Source organism: Suricata suricatta, chromosome 10, assembly GCF_006229205.1.
Source record: "Suricata suricatta isolate VVHF042 chromosome 10, meerkat_22Aug2017_6uvM2_HiC, whole genome shotgun sequence".
NCBI lineage: Eukaryota > Metazoa > Chordata > Mammalia > Carnivora > Herpestidae > Suricata > Suricata suricatta.
In genome coordinates this window covers 130,899,298-130,915,325 of record NC_043709.1, presented here as the reverse complement: position 1 = coordinate 130,915,325, position 16,028 = coordinate 130,899,298, and the positions used below count along the sequence as shown (strand labels likewise).

General features: G+C 46.5%; 2 protein-coding genes across 5 annotated transcripts in view; one reads left to right on the top strand and one right to left on the bottom strand.

Moving 5' to 3' along the window:
* Positions 1–1,289, bottom strand: part of KIN (Kin17 DNA and RNA binding protein) — a 28,833-nt gene extending 27,544 nt beyond the window's left edge. For both annotated transcript variants that reach the window (XM_029953897.1, XM_029953898.1), the window contains exon 1: positions 1,129–1,289. In XM_029953897.1, coding sequence (XP_029809757.1) covers positions 1,129–1,242 — 114 coding nt within the window. In that variant the 5' untranslated portion in view covers positions 1,243–1,289. The remainder of the gene's footprint in view (positions 1–1,128) is intronic.
* A 176-nt stretch (positions 1,290–1,465) lies between these two features.
* ATP5F1C (ATP synthase F1 subunit gamma) overlaps positions 1,466–16,028 on the top strand; it is a 15,861-nt gene continuing 1,298 nt past the window's right edge. For 2 of the 3 annotated variants that reach the window (XM_029954454.1, XM_029954453.1), the window contains exons 1-8: positions 1,466–1,572; positions 9,847–9,881; positions 10,309–10,440; positions 12,582–12,786; positions 13,336–13,479; positions 13,783–13,847; positions 14,933–15,088; positions 15,493–15,589. In XM_029954454.1, the coding sequence (XP_029810314.1) occupies positions 1,517–1,572; positions 9,847–9,881; positions 10,309–10,440; positions 12,582–12,786; positions 13,336–13,479; positions 13,783–13,847; positions 14,933–15,088; positions 15,493–15,589 (890 nt within the window). In that variant the 5' untranslated portion in view covers positions 1,466–1,516. Of the gene's footprint in view, positions 1,573–9,846; positions 9,882–10,308; positions 10,441–12,581; positions 12,787–13,335; positions 13,480–13,782; positions 13,848–14,932; positions 15,089–15,492; positions 15,594–16,028 lie in introns of those variants that run through there. The other variant, XM_029954455.1, reaches the window with a different exon arrangement.

Here is a 16,028-nt window from a genome sequence, read left to right as displayed (position 1 = left end):
TGACAGGGTGCCTGGACGGCTCAGTCGGTTAAGAATTCAGCTTCGGCTCAGGTCATGATCTCGTGGTTCATGAGTTCAAGCTGTGCTGACAGCTCAGAGCCTGGAGCCTGCTTCAGATTTTGTATCTCCCTCTCTCTCAAAATAAACATTTTTAAAAAAAAGAACTGGAGAGCAATGAAAAACCAGTAACTGCATCAATGTTATTCATTGCGAGTCCTCCTGAGTATCTTGCCCCTCACCTGCAGAAACACCAGAGCAGATTATTCCAATTACCCACTGTTCTGCTGCACGTGCCCTATCCAATTCAACAACCAGAGAAAACCATGACCCTGCCACTAGCTTGCTCTCAATTCTTTGAGGGGCTTCACCATCCACCTCATTAATGAGAAAAAAACTATAAACGCTGCTGTACTGCATACAAACCTTTCCAAGATCTGCCCCCAAACCCCTTGAGTCACTGTACACATAATCCACTGATTTAAAATTCCCAATCTTCCAGGTAGGTACCATTCTCATTCCCATTTTACAGAAAAGCAAACGGGCAGAGGGAATTAAGTAACTTGCCCAGGCCCTCACAGCTAGCAAGGGGCGCAGCTAGGATGCAGAATTCTGACAGTCCGCGATCGTCACCAACAGTAAGTAACATCCTGGGCCTGGCACCTGTAGGTGCTCAACAAACGCTTGTTAGATGAGTAGTGTGCCAAAGCTGAGCTGTCCTTTTTCATCTGATGCCAAAAAAAAGGGTGAATCCTGATCATCCTGTTTCTCTGGGGTCACGTCAAGTCAGAGATGATTGTTACTGTCATTCCCTGTGCCTGGGACACCGCACTATTCAACGACCCGTTTTATGACAGCCTGAGTTGCATCGCGTCTACAAGAGCTGCAAAGCCTCTTATTTCATTTTTTTTTGGCGGAAGATCGTGGAGGAATGAGGTGTCCAAGATCATTGGTTCCCCTAGGACAAGGGTGGCAGGTAAGGACGGCGGTGCCGAGCTGAGTAGCTGCCCCGCCCGGTGCAGAACCCATACGGCCAGAAACTGAAGTTCCAGTCCCTCACCCCCAGAGCCTGGGACTTGAACCTGGATTTCCAGCAAGGCCCCCCTTGAGGCCCCATCCAGGCCCGCTTACCTCGTCCCGGCACTGCTTCTGGCACATTTGGCAATACCAGCGCAGCTTCTGAAGCCCTTTGGATTTGATCCTGTTGGCAATGGCCTTGGGGGTAAGGAAATCTGACTTCCCCATCGCGACCACAGCAGCGAGAACTTAGACGCAGCGCCCGACCAACCGGAAGCGGAATGAAGGCGACTGGGGCGGGGGCGGGACAAATACCAGCCCCGAGCCGGAAGGAGGTGGGGCCTCGGAAGGCTGGCCTCCCCCAACGCTCGCGAGGCTTCCCTCCGTTTGGCGGGAGGAAGCGAGACTGAAGGAGAGCGCGGGGTGGGCGGGCGCTTTGGGAAGGTCCCGCGCCTGCGCGGTGAGGCCTGTCTGACCGACCTTCAGCGGGGCGGGTAACACCATGTTCTCTCGGGCGGGCGTCGCTGGGCTCTCGGCCTGGGCCGTGCAGCCGCAATGGTATGGCAGCTTGCGGAAGGAACTGGAGGGTTGCGAGGAATGGATGAGCTGGGTCAGGGGGAGGCGGAAGCGAGTGGGGGTGAGTGGGACGGGACGAGGGTCGCAGGGCCTGCCAGGCCTCCCGTGCCGCGGAGGCCCCGGAGTCCCGGGCTGCAGGAGGCGCCCCGGATCCGGGGAGGGCGTGCGAAGGGGCTGCGGTGACAGCAGGGTCTCGCCGCGTCTCCTGGGGCGGGGTTAGGGCCACGAGGAGCGGTCTTCTGGGACGTCGGGGTTGAGTCTTCAGTCCGAACTGACTTCAGGGTTGGTCTCGGGTTCACTCAGCGAACACTCGCGTAGGGAGCGCCTGCCGAGTGCCAGGCAGCGAGCGTCGTGGAGTCTTTGCCCAAGTGACGGGGAGGGGGTCAGAGGGCAAGGTCTAGGGGAAGGTTAGGTTGTGCTGTGTGTCCTTGACGCCTTTTGAAACCCTCGAGTGCTGGGCAGGGTTTGCCTGAGCCAGTAAGAGCTCCTTGATTCAGCCGGAACGTGTGCTGAGCCCTTACACGTAGCAGGCTCTTTGCGAGCACTGCCGAATCAAATAAGTGACCCCGTGGGCTTATGGGAGTTGGGGTGCAAAAGGGACCTTAAAAATCCGCGATCGGACGGGAAAGACACCTAGCACTCTCTTGAAACCATTATGCCGAAGCAGTAACCCTGCAAGGTCATGAAGGTATCCCAAGGTCCCCAGGAGGAGGAGATGATGATTTTCAAGCACCATCTGCTAACTGCCGGGCACGTTTAAGGATTTTAAACATTTGTTTCCGGGGGAAAACATTGTCTATTAGAGGGCCAAACGGTAGGCAGATAAACGCTGGTTTGTGGGGGGGGGTACCATACAATAGGATGAAATGTCCTAAAGCTAGACAGAGGCTGGAAGAATTTCAGACACGGTGCTAAGAGGATTATTGGCTGAAAGCTGAGTAGCAGTTCCCCGGTTTTACAGTAAAGGAAGAATTCTAACGAGCTGCAGAGCTAAACTGGGTTGTTTGTGTCCTAGTTTATGTGAAGGGACCATAAGGCATTAATGGAAACAAGTATGTTTTTCATTAAGCAAAGAATTCATAACAATATTCAAAATGTTTAGGGTGCTGAAGAAGGGAAATCTGATGTGATATCCGCTTAAATTGTTGGTGGATTTGCCTTCCGAGTCAGATTTGTTTCTGTTATTGAAAAAGAGTATTCATGGTAACGTCGCCTTAGTTGGGTTCTCGGTCATGTACGTTGTCCCATTTGTTGGTCACTCAGCCCACAGTTGTTGAGTGCCTGCCCTGCACCACGTTGGTACCGTGGAAAGTACTAAAAAGTGGTGGTAAACACGTACACGTGGCCTTGGCTTTGTGGGTCAGTCCGTCCTGCGGAGCTAGTCCTGCAGTGGAGCTGGGAAGCATCAGCTCTCCTTCCTTCCTGTCCTGCTGTGATGTGTGTCCTCTGTCAGTATTTTTACCTGAAGTAGGACCCAAGTTGATCATTAAGAAATGGAAAGAGTTTCTGAAACAAAGACATGATATTTTGCATAAAATTGTAGCAATTACTTTTTTAGAACCCATGTAAGGCAATTTGGAGATCCTATAGTAAAGGATCGTCCTAAATAAATGAGTTGTTTGACCCAACGGCTGCTGGGCTCCTAAATTGGAACCCACATTGGCAAATACAGGTTGTAGTCCTGGCCTTAATCCCTTTAGAATGTTGGTTTTAAATTGGTACGTTATGAACGTTCATCAGACGTTGCCGGAAAGAAAGCGTTGTCACATATTCCATTTCTCTGGGTGCCCTTGATCCCCACTTGCCATTCCCTTTTAAATTCAGAAATGAAAACCATCTTATCTAATGTTTCACACTCCACAGAATTAATTATTTTTCTTTTAATTATTTTTTTTTTTTGAGACAGAGACAGCGCGTGAGCAGGGGAGGGGCAGAGAGAGGGAGGGAGACACAGAATTGGAAGCAGCCACAGAGCCCGACGCGGGGCTCAAACCCACAAACTGTAAGATCATGACCTGAGCCGAAGTCAGACACTAACCCACTGAGCCACCCAGGCGCCACTCCACAGAATTAATTTGGAAGGGGAGAAAAAATAGCTTTGTCTTTACGAAACCAGGATGAGGCATTTCCTCTGTTCTGTTTTGGTTATTGAAAGCCTTAAAAATGCAATTTGTTATTATTACAGTTTTTGTGTCAGGGAGGTTAGCTAAGTAACATTAACTAAATATTAGGCTTAATTAAAGTCTTAATGAAATTATTTTAATTACTTAGGGTATCAGTAAAATACCCTAAATTTCAGGAAATTAAACTTGTCTCTAAGTAGCATATAAGAAAATGGAAATAAAAAATTGGGGGAACAGTCTTTAAATGAGGGGAAATACAGTTCTATTTCCTCGTCATCCGCATTCTTTGGAATGGAACTGTTTTATCATACCATGCCGATAGCCATACATTGAATTCTATACCCTGGAAAGGAAGGGAGTTGGCATTTCAGGAGAGGACAGGCAGATGGCATTGTGAGATCGAGGTAGCAGACATTTGCTCGTAAGTGTAAAAAAACGTGAGGCATCAGGGTGTGGTATCGGAGACCCATTCTGGAACTGACTACCAGGATTTGAATCTTAACTGCCGCTCACACGTCACCCGGGCAAGATCCTCACTTGTGTCTGCCCCCGTTTCTTCGTCCGTTAAACGGAGGTCATAACCGTGCACAGTTCATTGGGTTAGCGTGAAGAGTAAAAGAGACAGTATTTGTAAGAACAGAGCGGGTTGGAGAGATGGTGGGGTGGACCAGGTAATGTAAACTCAGAGATGAAGACGACTTGATGCAGCTCCTGCATGGAAGTGTTATGGGAACGGGCCGGACAAGGCCGGGTCGTGGGTGGTCATTGGTGAAGGGGTGCCAGGGGCCGCTGTTTGTGGAAAGGCAGGTGAGGACTTCCCTACCGTCATGTATTGTTAGAATCAGACCTGCTTCCTAGTTTTCCTTAAGAATTTGTTGCTGCTGCTTCCTTAATTTTTATATTACGTGACAGTCACACTTTAACATCCTTTCAAACTATAGTTTCTTGAAGAGTCAGTCACCCAGGCACCTCACGGACTGCGTCCTCCACTGCTGTTAGCTTTGCTAGTAATGCTGTAGGATCGTGCATTTAACCTGTGATTCTTCTATCCACTGTCTTTGATGTGTTTCACGTTTCTCCAGTGATCTCCTGAAATTTCTCAAGACATGATGTGGTTTTCCAGAACATACAGCTGATTCAGAACTTCATGTTTTCATTGGCAAAAATTGTGTATTCAGCACAGCAGGCGGCCCCAGAAGGGATTGGGGATCATCTTATGGTTAGTCTGTATGTACTTCAATTATACTTAAAAGTAAAGTAACATACGGGCGCCTGGTGGCTGGTCAGTAGTTAAGTGTCCGACATCGACATAGGTCATGCTCTCGTGGTTTGTGGGTTCAAGCCCTGTGTCTGGCTCTGTGCTGACAGCTTGGAGCTTAGAGCCTGCTTCAGATTCTGTCTCTAACAATGAAGTAACAGATGTCTTTAGACCTGAATGAAGCTCAAGGTGATGAGAGCGCTTCAAATGGGACCGTGGGGCCCATACACAGCATTAAGAATCACTGCAGGTCCTGCCTCCTCATACCCCTCAACTGGAATTCTTATGGAAACCAGAACATTCTGTGTTCATCCAGATGGGGCGGGCAGTTCAGATTTATTCCCTACAATATTCTCTGACAAGAAACTTGTGTCCATTAAATTGGAATATCTGCCTAAAACTGTAATGTCCAAATGTCACTCCTTCTAGTCTATAAATTTAGAATGTTTGGGGTGAAAATTTTGATACAACCCCCAAAATCATAAAAAACGATGTTACTGTTCAGATGCCAGGATGAAAACATGTTAAGGGAATGGTCAGTGCGTAGGTGGGTCTGTTCTGAAATAGCAGAGCCTGTCAGCATTTGACAGTGGGTCCATTCTTAGAACCTAATCTAACACTTTTCATGTAGTCTCTCCTGTATTTCTTTATGGCTGCATAATACCGGTAAAACGTGTAAGTCAAGAGATTTTTTAAAATAACAGCTTTGGCTATGACCTTTCAGATTATTTTTTATGTACATAAACACATAATTAAAAAATGGGATCATAGAATTCATAATCTATGTTTTTGAAGGTATTACCAGACTTGGTTGCTCAGACTTACAGAAATACAGAGCCTACAGTACGGTGAGTCCCATCCATACACCCACACCCCACTCTGGACGGGGTCTCCACATAGGACATCTTGCGTTAGCGTCGTGTACCTACTACAGTCAGTGAGGCGATACGGATACATCATTAAGGTCACTCTTTGTTGTCTGTTCTGTGGTCTTTGACAAACGCGTAAATGACAGGCATCTACCATTATAGTATCGTACAGAATAGTTTCAGTGCCCTAAAAACCTCTCCTCGAAATCCTGGCAACTGTTGATCTTTTAACCCTTGCTATAGTTTTGTCTTCTAGAACGTCAGGTAGTGGGACTCGTACAACACAGGCATTTCAGATGGGCCTTCTTTGCTTAGCAGCGCGCAGTTAAGTTCCTCCTCTGCGCCTTCTGTGGCTCGATGGGTCGTTTATTCTTACTGCCGAATAACCCCACGGTGTGGCGGTACCAGCTTGTCTTCCCCTTCCATTCGCCTGCTGACAGACGTCCGTTGCCTCCCGTCTTTGGCGATGGCGATTAAAACTGCTGTAAACATCTGTGTGCAGGTTTTTGTGTAGACATAAGTTTTCAGCTCAGTCGGGTAAAGGCCTAGCAATGTGCTTGCTGTGTCATACGCTAGGACTGTCTAGATTTATAAGAAACGCAGACCGTCTTCCACAGTGACCATCCCATTTAGCATCCCCCCCAGCAGCCCGCGGGGGTTCCCGTTGCCCCACGTCCTCATCGTCATTTGGAATTGCCCGTCTTAAGTATACCCGTTCTTGGGGTGCCGGGGTGCCCAGCTGGGTAAGCATCCGTGACTCTTGATCTCATGAGTTGTGAGGTTGAGCCCCATGTTGGGCTCTGCACTGACAGCGGGACAGCAGGGAGCCAGCTTGGGAGTCTCTCTCTGCCTCGCCCCTGCTTGTGTGTACACACATTCTCTCCCTCCCCCTCCCTCCCTCCCTCTCTCTCTCTCCCTCTCTCTCTCTCTCTCTCTCTCTCTAACTTAATAGAAACCAAAAAAAAATGGAGCCATTCTTTTAGATGTGTAGTGGTGTTTCATCCTTCTAATTTGTAATTCCCTAATGACAGGATAACTGAGTATCTTTTTTATGCTTATTTGCCATCTGTCTTGGTGAGGTTTGTGTTCAGATCTCTTGTTCATTTTTAATTTGGGTGGTTTTCTTATTGTTGAGTTTTAAGAGTTCTTTGTATATTTTAGATAACAGCCCTTTGTCAGAAAATGTGTTTTGCAAACATTTTCTCTTGGCTTGTCTTTTCATTCTCTTGACTGCCTTTTGTAGAGCAGAAGTGGTTAAAATTAATAAAGTCCAGCTTGATCTCTATTTTTTCTTTTCATGTTTTATGTAAAACCTTACAGCCATACTATCCAAGGCACCTAGATTTTTTCCTGTGATATCATGTAGAAGTTTTATAGTTTTGTGTCTTACATTTAGACCTATGATTCATTTCATGGTAATTTTTGTGAACCGTATAGGATTAATTATTAGACTAATATTTTTGCATATGGGTGTCCAGTGTTCAGTACCACTGTAGAAAAGAGTATCCTTTCTCCATTTCTCCATCTAATTTCCTTTGCTGCTTTATCAGACCTGAGTCAGTTGACTGTATTTCTATGGCTCTGTCTGCGCTTTTTTTTTTCTTTCTCTTTCTTCTGCTGTCTCTTATTCCCCTGACTTGCTTGTTCCATACCTGGAACCCTGTTTCTCCCACTCTCCTTTACTCATTTTGCCCAACCCTTACTCCATCAGTTTTGGTCTCTATATTATAGGTCTCAGTCTACATTTTTGTTTGTGTATTCATTTGTTTTTATGGTTGTTTTCAATTTCACTTATGAGTGAAATTCTGAGCTCTCTCGTTTTCCACTGATGCCTTGTCCACATGGTCTTAGGATGACTGTAACTTTATAGAAAGTTTTGAAATCAGGTCATGTTGTGAGTTCTCTGGTTCGTTCTTCAATATTGTGTTGGCCCTTCTGGGTGTTTGGCTTTGCCAAATAAATGTTAAAATCAGTTTATTGATACATACAGAATAACTTGTTGAGGTTTTTGCCTAAAATTGTATTGATCAAGTTGGGAAGAAGGACATTTTAGAAACATTGAATCTTCCCGTTTATGAATGTGGAATCCGTCTCTGTTTATTGAGATCATTTTTCATCAGTTTTGTAGTTTTCTTGTGGCATATTTTGTTTACTTTTTTATCGTAAAATATATATAACATTAAATTTACCATTGTAATTATTTATAAGTCTACAGTTCTGTGATACTGTTTATTTAACGTGAAACTCCAATTGTTCATAACTGCTATTAAAAAAAAAAAAAGAAATTGACTTTTGTATACAGTGACCTTGTTCCCAGCAACCTTACTATAGTTGGTTCCGGGAGTTTTTTTGCTGATTCTTTGGGATTTTCTGCGGACAGTTGTGCCATTTATGAACAAAAGCAGCTTTATTTTTTCCTTCCCAGGCTACGTCTTTATTTCCTGCTCTGTTTTAATGCATTAGCCAGGACTCCAGCATGGTGGTGAACAGGAGTGCTGAGTCGGTATCCTTGCCCCATCCCAATCTTAGGGAGACTCCTAGTTTCTCATCATTAAACCATAGGGGTGTTTGTTTGTTTGTTTGTTTGTTTTGGTAGATGTTCTTTATCAAGTTCAGGAAGTTCTTTATTTGCTGAGTTTTTCTTTTTCCCTTTTTTACTGTGAATGGGCATTAGATTTTGTCAAAATTTTTTCTGCATGCATTGATATGATTTTTCTTAAATAATGAACCAGCCTTGCATACCTGGAAGAAATCCCACTTTGTTGTGGTGTATAATTCTTTTTAATACATTGTTGGATTCAATTTGCTATTCTTTATTGAGGAATTGCACGTCTGTGTTAATGAGAGTTAATGTTCTCTAGTTTTCATTTCTTACAGTGGTTTTATCTGGTTGATATGAGGGTCATGCTGGCCTCAGATTAGGAAATGGAACCTCTGCTAATTCTACTTCCATCCTGTGGCACCAACTTCCTTTTTTTTTTTTTTTGAGAGAAAGAGAAAGAGCAAGAGGCAGAGAGGGGCAGAGGGAGAGAGAGAGAATCTCAAGCAGGCTCCACGGTCAAGTGTGGACCTGAGCGGAAATCAAGAGTCAGACACCCAATTGACTGAGCCACCCAGGAGCCCCTAGATCAACTCATTTTTACTTTTATGCATTAGCACTTCAATCATAAAGATTAGAAAAAACATTTAATGTAAATTTCATCTAAATCTTTAGTTTTACGAATCTCGTTGATGAGATACTAGTGCTTCTTGTGGTCACAGACCATGTCCTGGAACAAAGTCACTGCTCAGTGCAGGGCACCTGGGGGCTCAGTCAGTTAAGCGTCCAGCTCTGGATTTCGGCTCAGGTCATGATCTCACAGTTCTAGGGGCTGAGCCACTGGTCAGGCTCTGCACTGTCAAGGTGGAGCCTGCTTGGGATTCCTTCTCTCCCTGTCTCTAATCTTCCCTGTCTCAAGCTCACATTCCCTCTCTAAATAAATAAATAAACTTTAAAAAAAGTTAAAAAATATATATATTTAAATAAAAGTAAATAAACTGTACTTTCATACATGTGATCACGTTACAACGTTATAATTGATCCTGTGTTAATTTGCAAAGGTTTCAGTGAGCTAAGGAAGTCAAGATAGCTTTTTCAAGGTGGCTGACCTAGGTTTTAAGTATAGCTGGATAGCCCAACAAGGGGCAGGACTTCTGTGTTGTGGAAACAGTCTAGGCAAAGGCGTGGGTGGGACTGGAGCCTGTGTGAACGCCATTTGACTGCCGTGGACGCTTTGTATTGTTGGCTCAAACAAAATGAGGCCCCTGGTAATAGGGTTTGGTGTCCGCATTAGGGATTCAGTATATAGAAGTGTGTATTTGTAAATATACGTATGTCAGGGTCCTACACTTGATAGATTGTTTCTTTATGGGGCATTCTTTAAATTTGTTAACTTTGAAGGTTTTTCTTGTGTGGTAGGGTGATTTTTCAATAAACTAAAATATTTTTTAAAACCTTTATTTTCAGGATCCAAGTTCGAAATATGGCAACTTTAAAAGATAGTAAGTACTTTATCTCAATATGTAATCCAGAAAAACTAAATTTTCACAAATAATCAAAAGTATGCTGCCTTAGCCCATTGTATATTTGGTCAGAATTGATAAAATGAATCTAGGACTTATGCATGTGACATTGAACTTGTGTTGGAAAAGACTAGGCACCGTGAGGCGACAGTGGTGGTTCTGATGCTGTTGTCTGTAGAATGACGGTAAGGTGGCCAGAGAGCGGCCACCCCGCCCGCCTGTCCTCCCTGGCGGCCGGGCTTCGCCGTGCTCAGCGCTCCTGCCCGGCAGCCTCGCTGAGCGTCGTGCGGTCACTCGATGGTCCAAGTGCTGATCATTCTACCTCGCACTTTAGAAGGACACTCCAATAAATGTGACAGGTGAAATCACAACTCCTTTATCCTAACCCCGCACCTCTGTTCTTCAGTTACCAGACGACTCAAGTCGATCAAAAACATCCAGAAAATTACCAAGTCTATGAAAATGGTGGCAGCAGCAAAGTACGCCCGAGCCGAGAGGGAGCTGAAGCCCGCCCGGGTGTACGGAACGGGGTCTCTGGGTAAGAGAGGGGTCTGTCACGGGTCAGGAGGCGCCCTGCGCAGGCCGGCCTGCGCTGACGGCTCTCTCTGGTGCTTGCATGGCCTGGTCTGAGTCTTTGACATCAGTCACTTTCCACAGCAGCCCTGCGAGAGCCCTCTTCACAGATGGGAGACCCCGAGGTCGGGGAGCTTGCCCCGGGTCGCCTCCTTACGTGCTTTTGGGTCACAGCCGGCTGTTTATTAGCCACTGTGTGTGACTCTGACTTTGTCCTGTGGGACTGTGACGTGACCTAGGACGGGGGGGGGGGGGGGGGTCCCTGCCGTGGAGCTCACTGTGGCGTGTGTGGCCACACGAGTGGAATGTCTGAACGGCAGCCGCAAAGAAGGCAAAATCTGCTTGTTTCCAAAGTGAAGAAAATTTACGTATCATGTGTGTGTTAATGTATCTACGTATTACGTACAAATTGCCTCGTGCAGAAGTTTTCCCATGTTCTTCCATAGTTTTTAAACATCCATTTCTACTGGTAAAAAAAATTAATGCGTGAGCCAAGGATAGAGCCCTGGGCCCGGGGGAGATGGCTCCTCACATCAACAGCAGCATGTTCGGTCGCATGTAACAGGGACGGAGGAGAGTGGCTGGCCAGGGTTCCGCGGGCCTGGTCACCTCCAGCCGTTTGCGCTCGGCAGTCCTGTTCGCCGCACAGAGCACATGCTTGGTGGCTGATAAATTACTCCAGCCTGTTTGTATGAAGAGAAAGTCCTTTCACAATTCACCCCTCTTGCTGATAGGAATAAGCGTAATAAATTTGTTTCCCTCCAAGTTTGTAACCACAAAATTACCTAATAAAGAAGAAACTGCCTCAGAGGTCAGATTAGACTATTTGTGATAAAATATTAAAAATTCAAGCCAATGGGGCGCCTGGGTGGCTCAGTTGGTTAAGCCTCCGACTTTGGCTCAGGCCAGATCTCACGTTCGTGGGTTCGAGTCCCGTGTCAGGCTCTGTGCTGACAGCTAGCTCAGAGCCTGGAGCCTGCTTCCAGTTCTGTGTCTCCTCTCTCTCTGCCCCTCCCCCTCTCATGCTCTGTCTCTCTCTCTCTCTCTCTATCAAAAATAAATAAAACATTAAAAAAAATTTTTTTTTAATTCAAACCAAGACTGCAGTCTGGCCTGGAGTCCTTTGTACGAAATATTAACTGCCAGATATTAAGTGGCTGGTCATTGTAAATATTTACGTTAAAGTCTTTCAGCCGACATCTGAACACTGTACAGTATAAAACGTAAAAAGAGACTTGAAATAATCTCCCTGCTCTCCTGTGCTTTGGGGCTGAGTTCTCACTCCTCTCTGCTTTCTGTGGCGGGTCCTCGGGCACTGGCATTTGAGAGTCTCTGCCCGGTAATGAGGGCGGGCACGGAAGGACTGGTGTGGGAACCAGGAGGTGCGGCGCCCGGAGGATGCCCGCGCAGTGGCGAGGGACTGGCCGGTACCCGAGCTGGCGGGGACTCAGCCCGCATGTTCCGGGGAGACTTGCGGCTCCCCAGCAGACTTGCTGAACTTGCCCTAACCTGCACACCCGACCCCTCTTCCCTCCTTCCTGCCTTTTCCACAGCCCTCTCCTCTGCTTCCCCCGTAAATCTGTGCCTGGTGCATCCTATTTGGCCCCCTCTTGGCCTGTGCTGCTTAGCAAGCTTGTTCCGGCAATCCCCAAAATCAGGGAGCATCTGCTATTTTAATGCCAGCGGTCTTTAAAAGATCTTGACATGCAGATTAAAGAGCACATCAGTAAATACTTGCTTCCTACTTTTCTGGTTGCATAGGTATTTGCACTCTTCAGAAGTCTATCTAGATAAGTTGGTACTCTGTAATTCAGGCTCCTTTACAAGTTTTTTCATTGTAGTAGAGATTTCTTTTAGTCAGTGCTTGAGGTAAATTGGCCATTAATTGGCCCTTATCATATAGAACCTTTGTCATATAGAGATTTAAACCTTTATGCTTTTCAACCTGATTGTAAATGGAATAAGTACAGTTTAGATTATATTAGATGCCACCTAAATTTAAGTGCATCATTTTTAAAACAGCTAACTGGTAGATTAGGGATTATTGCTGTATTTAGTGTGCCTTACACATTTTAAAGTTCTTGTGTGTGTCTGTCTGTATTTAAGCTCTGTATGAAAAAGCGGATATTAAGGTGCCTGAAGACAAGAAGAAACACCTCCTTATCGGCGTGTCCTCCGACCGAGGGCTCTGCGGTGCTATTCACTCCTCGGTTGCCAAACAGATGAAAAATGAGGTGGCCACACTCACAGCAGCCGGCAAGGAGGTTATGCTGGTCGGAATTGGTGATAAGATTAGGGGTATACTTCATAGGTAATTGAAACAGATACTGTTTATGTCTAAATGGGTGCCAGCCTGAATAAACGGGAGGGTCTCTGGTTACTGGTGAACTTCAGCAAGGTGTCTGTTTTAGGGCCCCTATTTTTATATCCCCCAGGACGTATCCGTTTTGTTTATTATTTCAGGAGCTTCAGAATATATAGATTCCTTTACTTGTCTTGTGTTTCTCCTTCAAAGAACCCCTAAGTGGGATGCGACAAGAGTATCAAAAGCTGTTGGCATTGTAAGCACACAAGCACTCGGAGCCACGCGCACAGCCTGCGGATGTCAGAAGTGAACAGTAACTGAGATTGGAAAAGGAAAGCAAGGCCTAGAGACCTATAACACGAGAGAGGCCTGATGATCAGTCCTTAGTTCTTACAGCCACTGAGACATGATAGTGATGGGACAGGGAACACTCTCTTCTTCCCCCTTTCCCCCCAAAACCCTTGACCCGCAGTAATAACACTTTTCCTTGTTCCCTGTGTTATTTCAGCAGCGATATTCCTTTAAACTGTCTGTGTGATCTCCTGATTCTCGTAGGACTCACTCTGACCAGTTTCTGGTGTCCTTCAAAGAAGTGGGAAGAAAACCTCCTACTTTTGGAGATGCGTCAGTGATTGCCCTTGAACTACTAAATTCCGGATATGAATTTGATGAAGGGTCTATCATCTTTAATCGGTTCAGGCAAGAAAGATTTAGGATTCAGAGCTTTTTAATGCTTATGTTCATAATTTAAAATAAGTAAATGGTTACTGAACTGTTTACTATTTTGAGGGACGCCTGGGGGGCTCAGTTGGTTATGCGCTAGATTTCGGCTCAGGTCATGATCCCAGGGTCATGGGATTAAGGCCCACGCTGGTGTCCGTGCCGAGTGTGGAACCTTCCTAACATTCTCTGTCTCTCCCTCTGCCCCACTCGCAGTCTCTCTCTAAAAGCCAATAAAATATAATATTATTTTGAGATTTATATTTGCTTTTTAATTTCTAGGTCTGTCATCTCCTACAAGACAGAAGAAAAGCCCATCTTTTCCCTTGATACTGTTGCAAGTGCTGGTAAGTGGTTTTGTATGAAGAGCGCTCTCCTGTGTAGGAAGGAGAGACCAGGACGTCCGGGAGGGGCGGTCTCGCAGGAGCAGAGCGGTGCTGGACTCTGCCACCATCCATCCGGGGCTCCTGTGATCACCAGTGACTCTCTCTCCTCCTTCATTAACTGAACACAAACAAGTCATTCTCCGAGACTCGAGCACCGCGCTGGAAGCGCCTTGCAGCCCTGGGAGCCCCGCAGGACCACGCCGTGCACAGGCTGGGCCCGGGCGGCCGAGGGAGCGGTGCTTGTGGCCGGTGCACGGGGACCCCCGGTTCTCTCGTCGTGCTAGTGCCCGTGAAGCATCCCAGAGATATCACTCCACAACCGATCTTACTCTCCGGAGGCATGTTCCCCTTCCACGTGTAACACTTCGTCTGTTAGGATGTGCGCTTTTTAACATTCTAGTGTCCCCGAAGTTGTGGGATGCTTCTGCCGGCCAGTGGTGTGTCGTCCTTAACTGACCATGGTCGGTCTTTGTTAATGCTGTACCATGGGGGTGATCGTCCATAGTGCTTTACGTTTGATGCCATCCGGCGCTGTTGAGGCGAACGTTGGCTTCTAGTCCCGCCCCCTTCCCTGCTCCACCTCCCTCTCGTTTTCCTGACGGGCACGTGCAGATCTCCCCAGTGATCACATGGCTCAGTTTGGGAGTGTTGTGTTCCATTTTACGAGTTTCAGTGTTGGCCTTAATTCCTTTATGAAACACACATACCCACAGATTCGTTGAGTATTGCTGACATCGGGCCGGGTGCTCTGATGCCGTCCAGAGACTTCACAACCAGCAGTGAAGTTACTTTAACTGTTGGCTTCTTCGTTTTCATTAAGTGTTGCAGTCAAATAGCAAATCTTTATGTACACATTCTATTTTGCTGAAAATGTGCTATAATGGATAGTGTGGAAATGGATGGAACTTTCAGAACCGAGTGTTTCAACCTTTCTTACGTTGTTGACTTCCGCTCTGTAATTATCACGGGTTTTTACTTGCAAGCTGCTCTGATGAAGTCGCTCTGTGCACTGTGTAACCTCGGGAGTGTGTGGCTTTTCTTGACAGAGAGCATGAGTATCTACGATGACATCGATGCTGACGTGCTGCGGAATTACCAAGAGTACACACTGGCCAACGTCATCTACTACTCTCTCAAGGAGTCCACCACCAGCGAGCAGAGCGCCCGGATGACGGCCATGGACAACGCCAGCAAGAACGCCTGTAAGCGCACGGGGCCTCTCTGCTGGGGGCAGCGCCGGCCCAGGGACCAGGGAACAGAGGAGCAAGGAGCTCGGCCCGGTGCTGCCCCTGGGCCCATGACATCTTGGACCGGTGACCGTCTCTTTCCTTGAATTTCCTTACCTGAAAAGATAAAGTAATGTCCCCTGCCTTAAAAGAGCATGTCTGACTTGGTAGGCAGTAAACTTGCAAGTGTTTGGAAAGGTGTCCATGGAAGAGGTAACGATATCTTCCTGAAAGTTGTTCGAGAGGCCGATTTTGGTGCCCAAAGACCTGGAGATTCTTATTTTTTGATGCAGCAGCCTGCACCTGTGCACACCCTGGTGAACAGGCTGTGCTCCCGTGGTGTCAGGCTTGGCTTTCTAATCCTCCCGTTTTCTTCGCAGCCGAGATGATTGACAAACTGACTTTGACCTTCAACCGCACGCGCCAGGCTGTCATCACGAAGGAGCTGATCGAGATCATCTCGGGCGCCGCGGCTCTGTAAGTGGTGGCGGCCACCTCCCGCGCTGGCCCGTCCCCCCGCGCCTGCCGGCTCGCTGCGGGGGCCCTGAAGGGGTCTGCTCTGCTTGGCTGAAGGTGGAGGAATCCATCACCTAACCTCGGACCCTGCTCTTAGGCTGTAACAATTTGGTGAAAGTGGGCTGTCTGGTTCATAATGCTTGTTTCAGCTCTAACTTTTGGGCTTAGTTTCTTTTTAGAAATCAATATATTGCTAGCTTCCACTTTCCTAAAGCATTAGGAATAAGGATGTGGATAATTCGCCATTTATAAAATCTGTCTTTGGAACTTAAAACATCATAAACCAAGCTTTCCAAGTGTAGGATTGGTTTGGGATTTGGTTTCACATACATCTTGGGTTTTTGGTAAATCTTGTAGAAATAGGTTCTTAACTACGTTTTCTATGTCCGTATAATAAGAT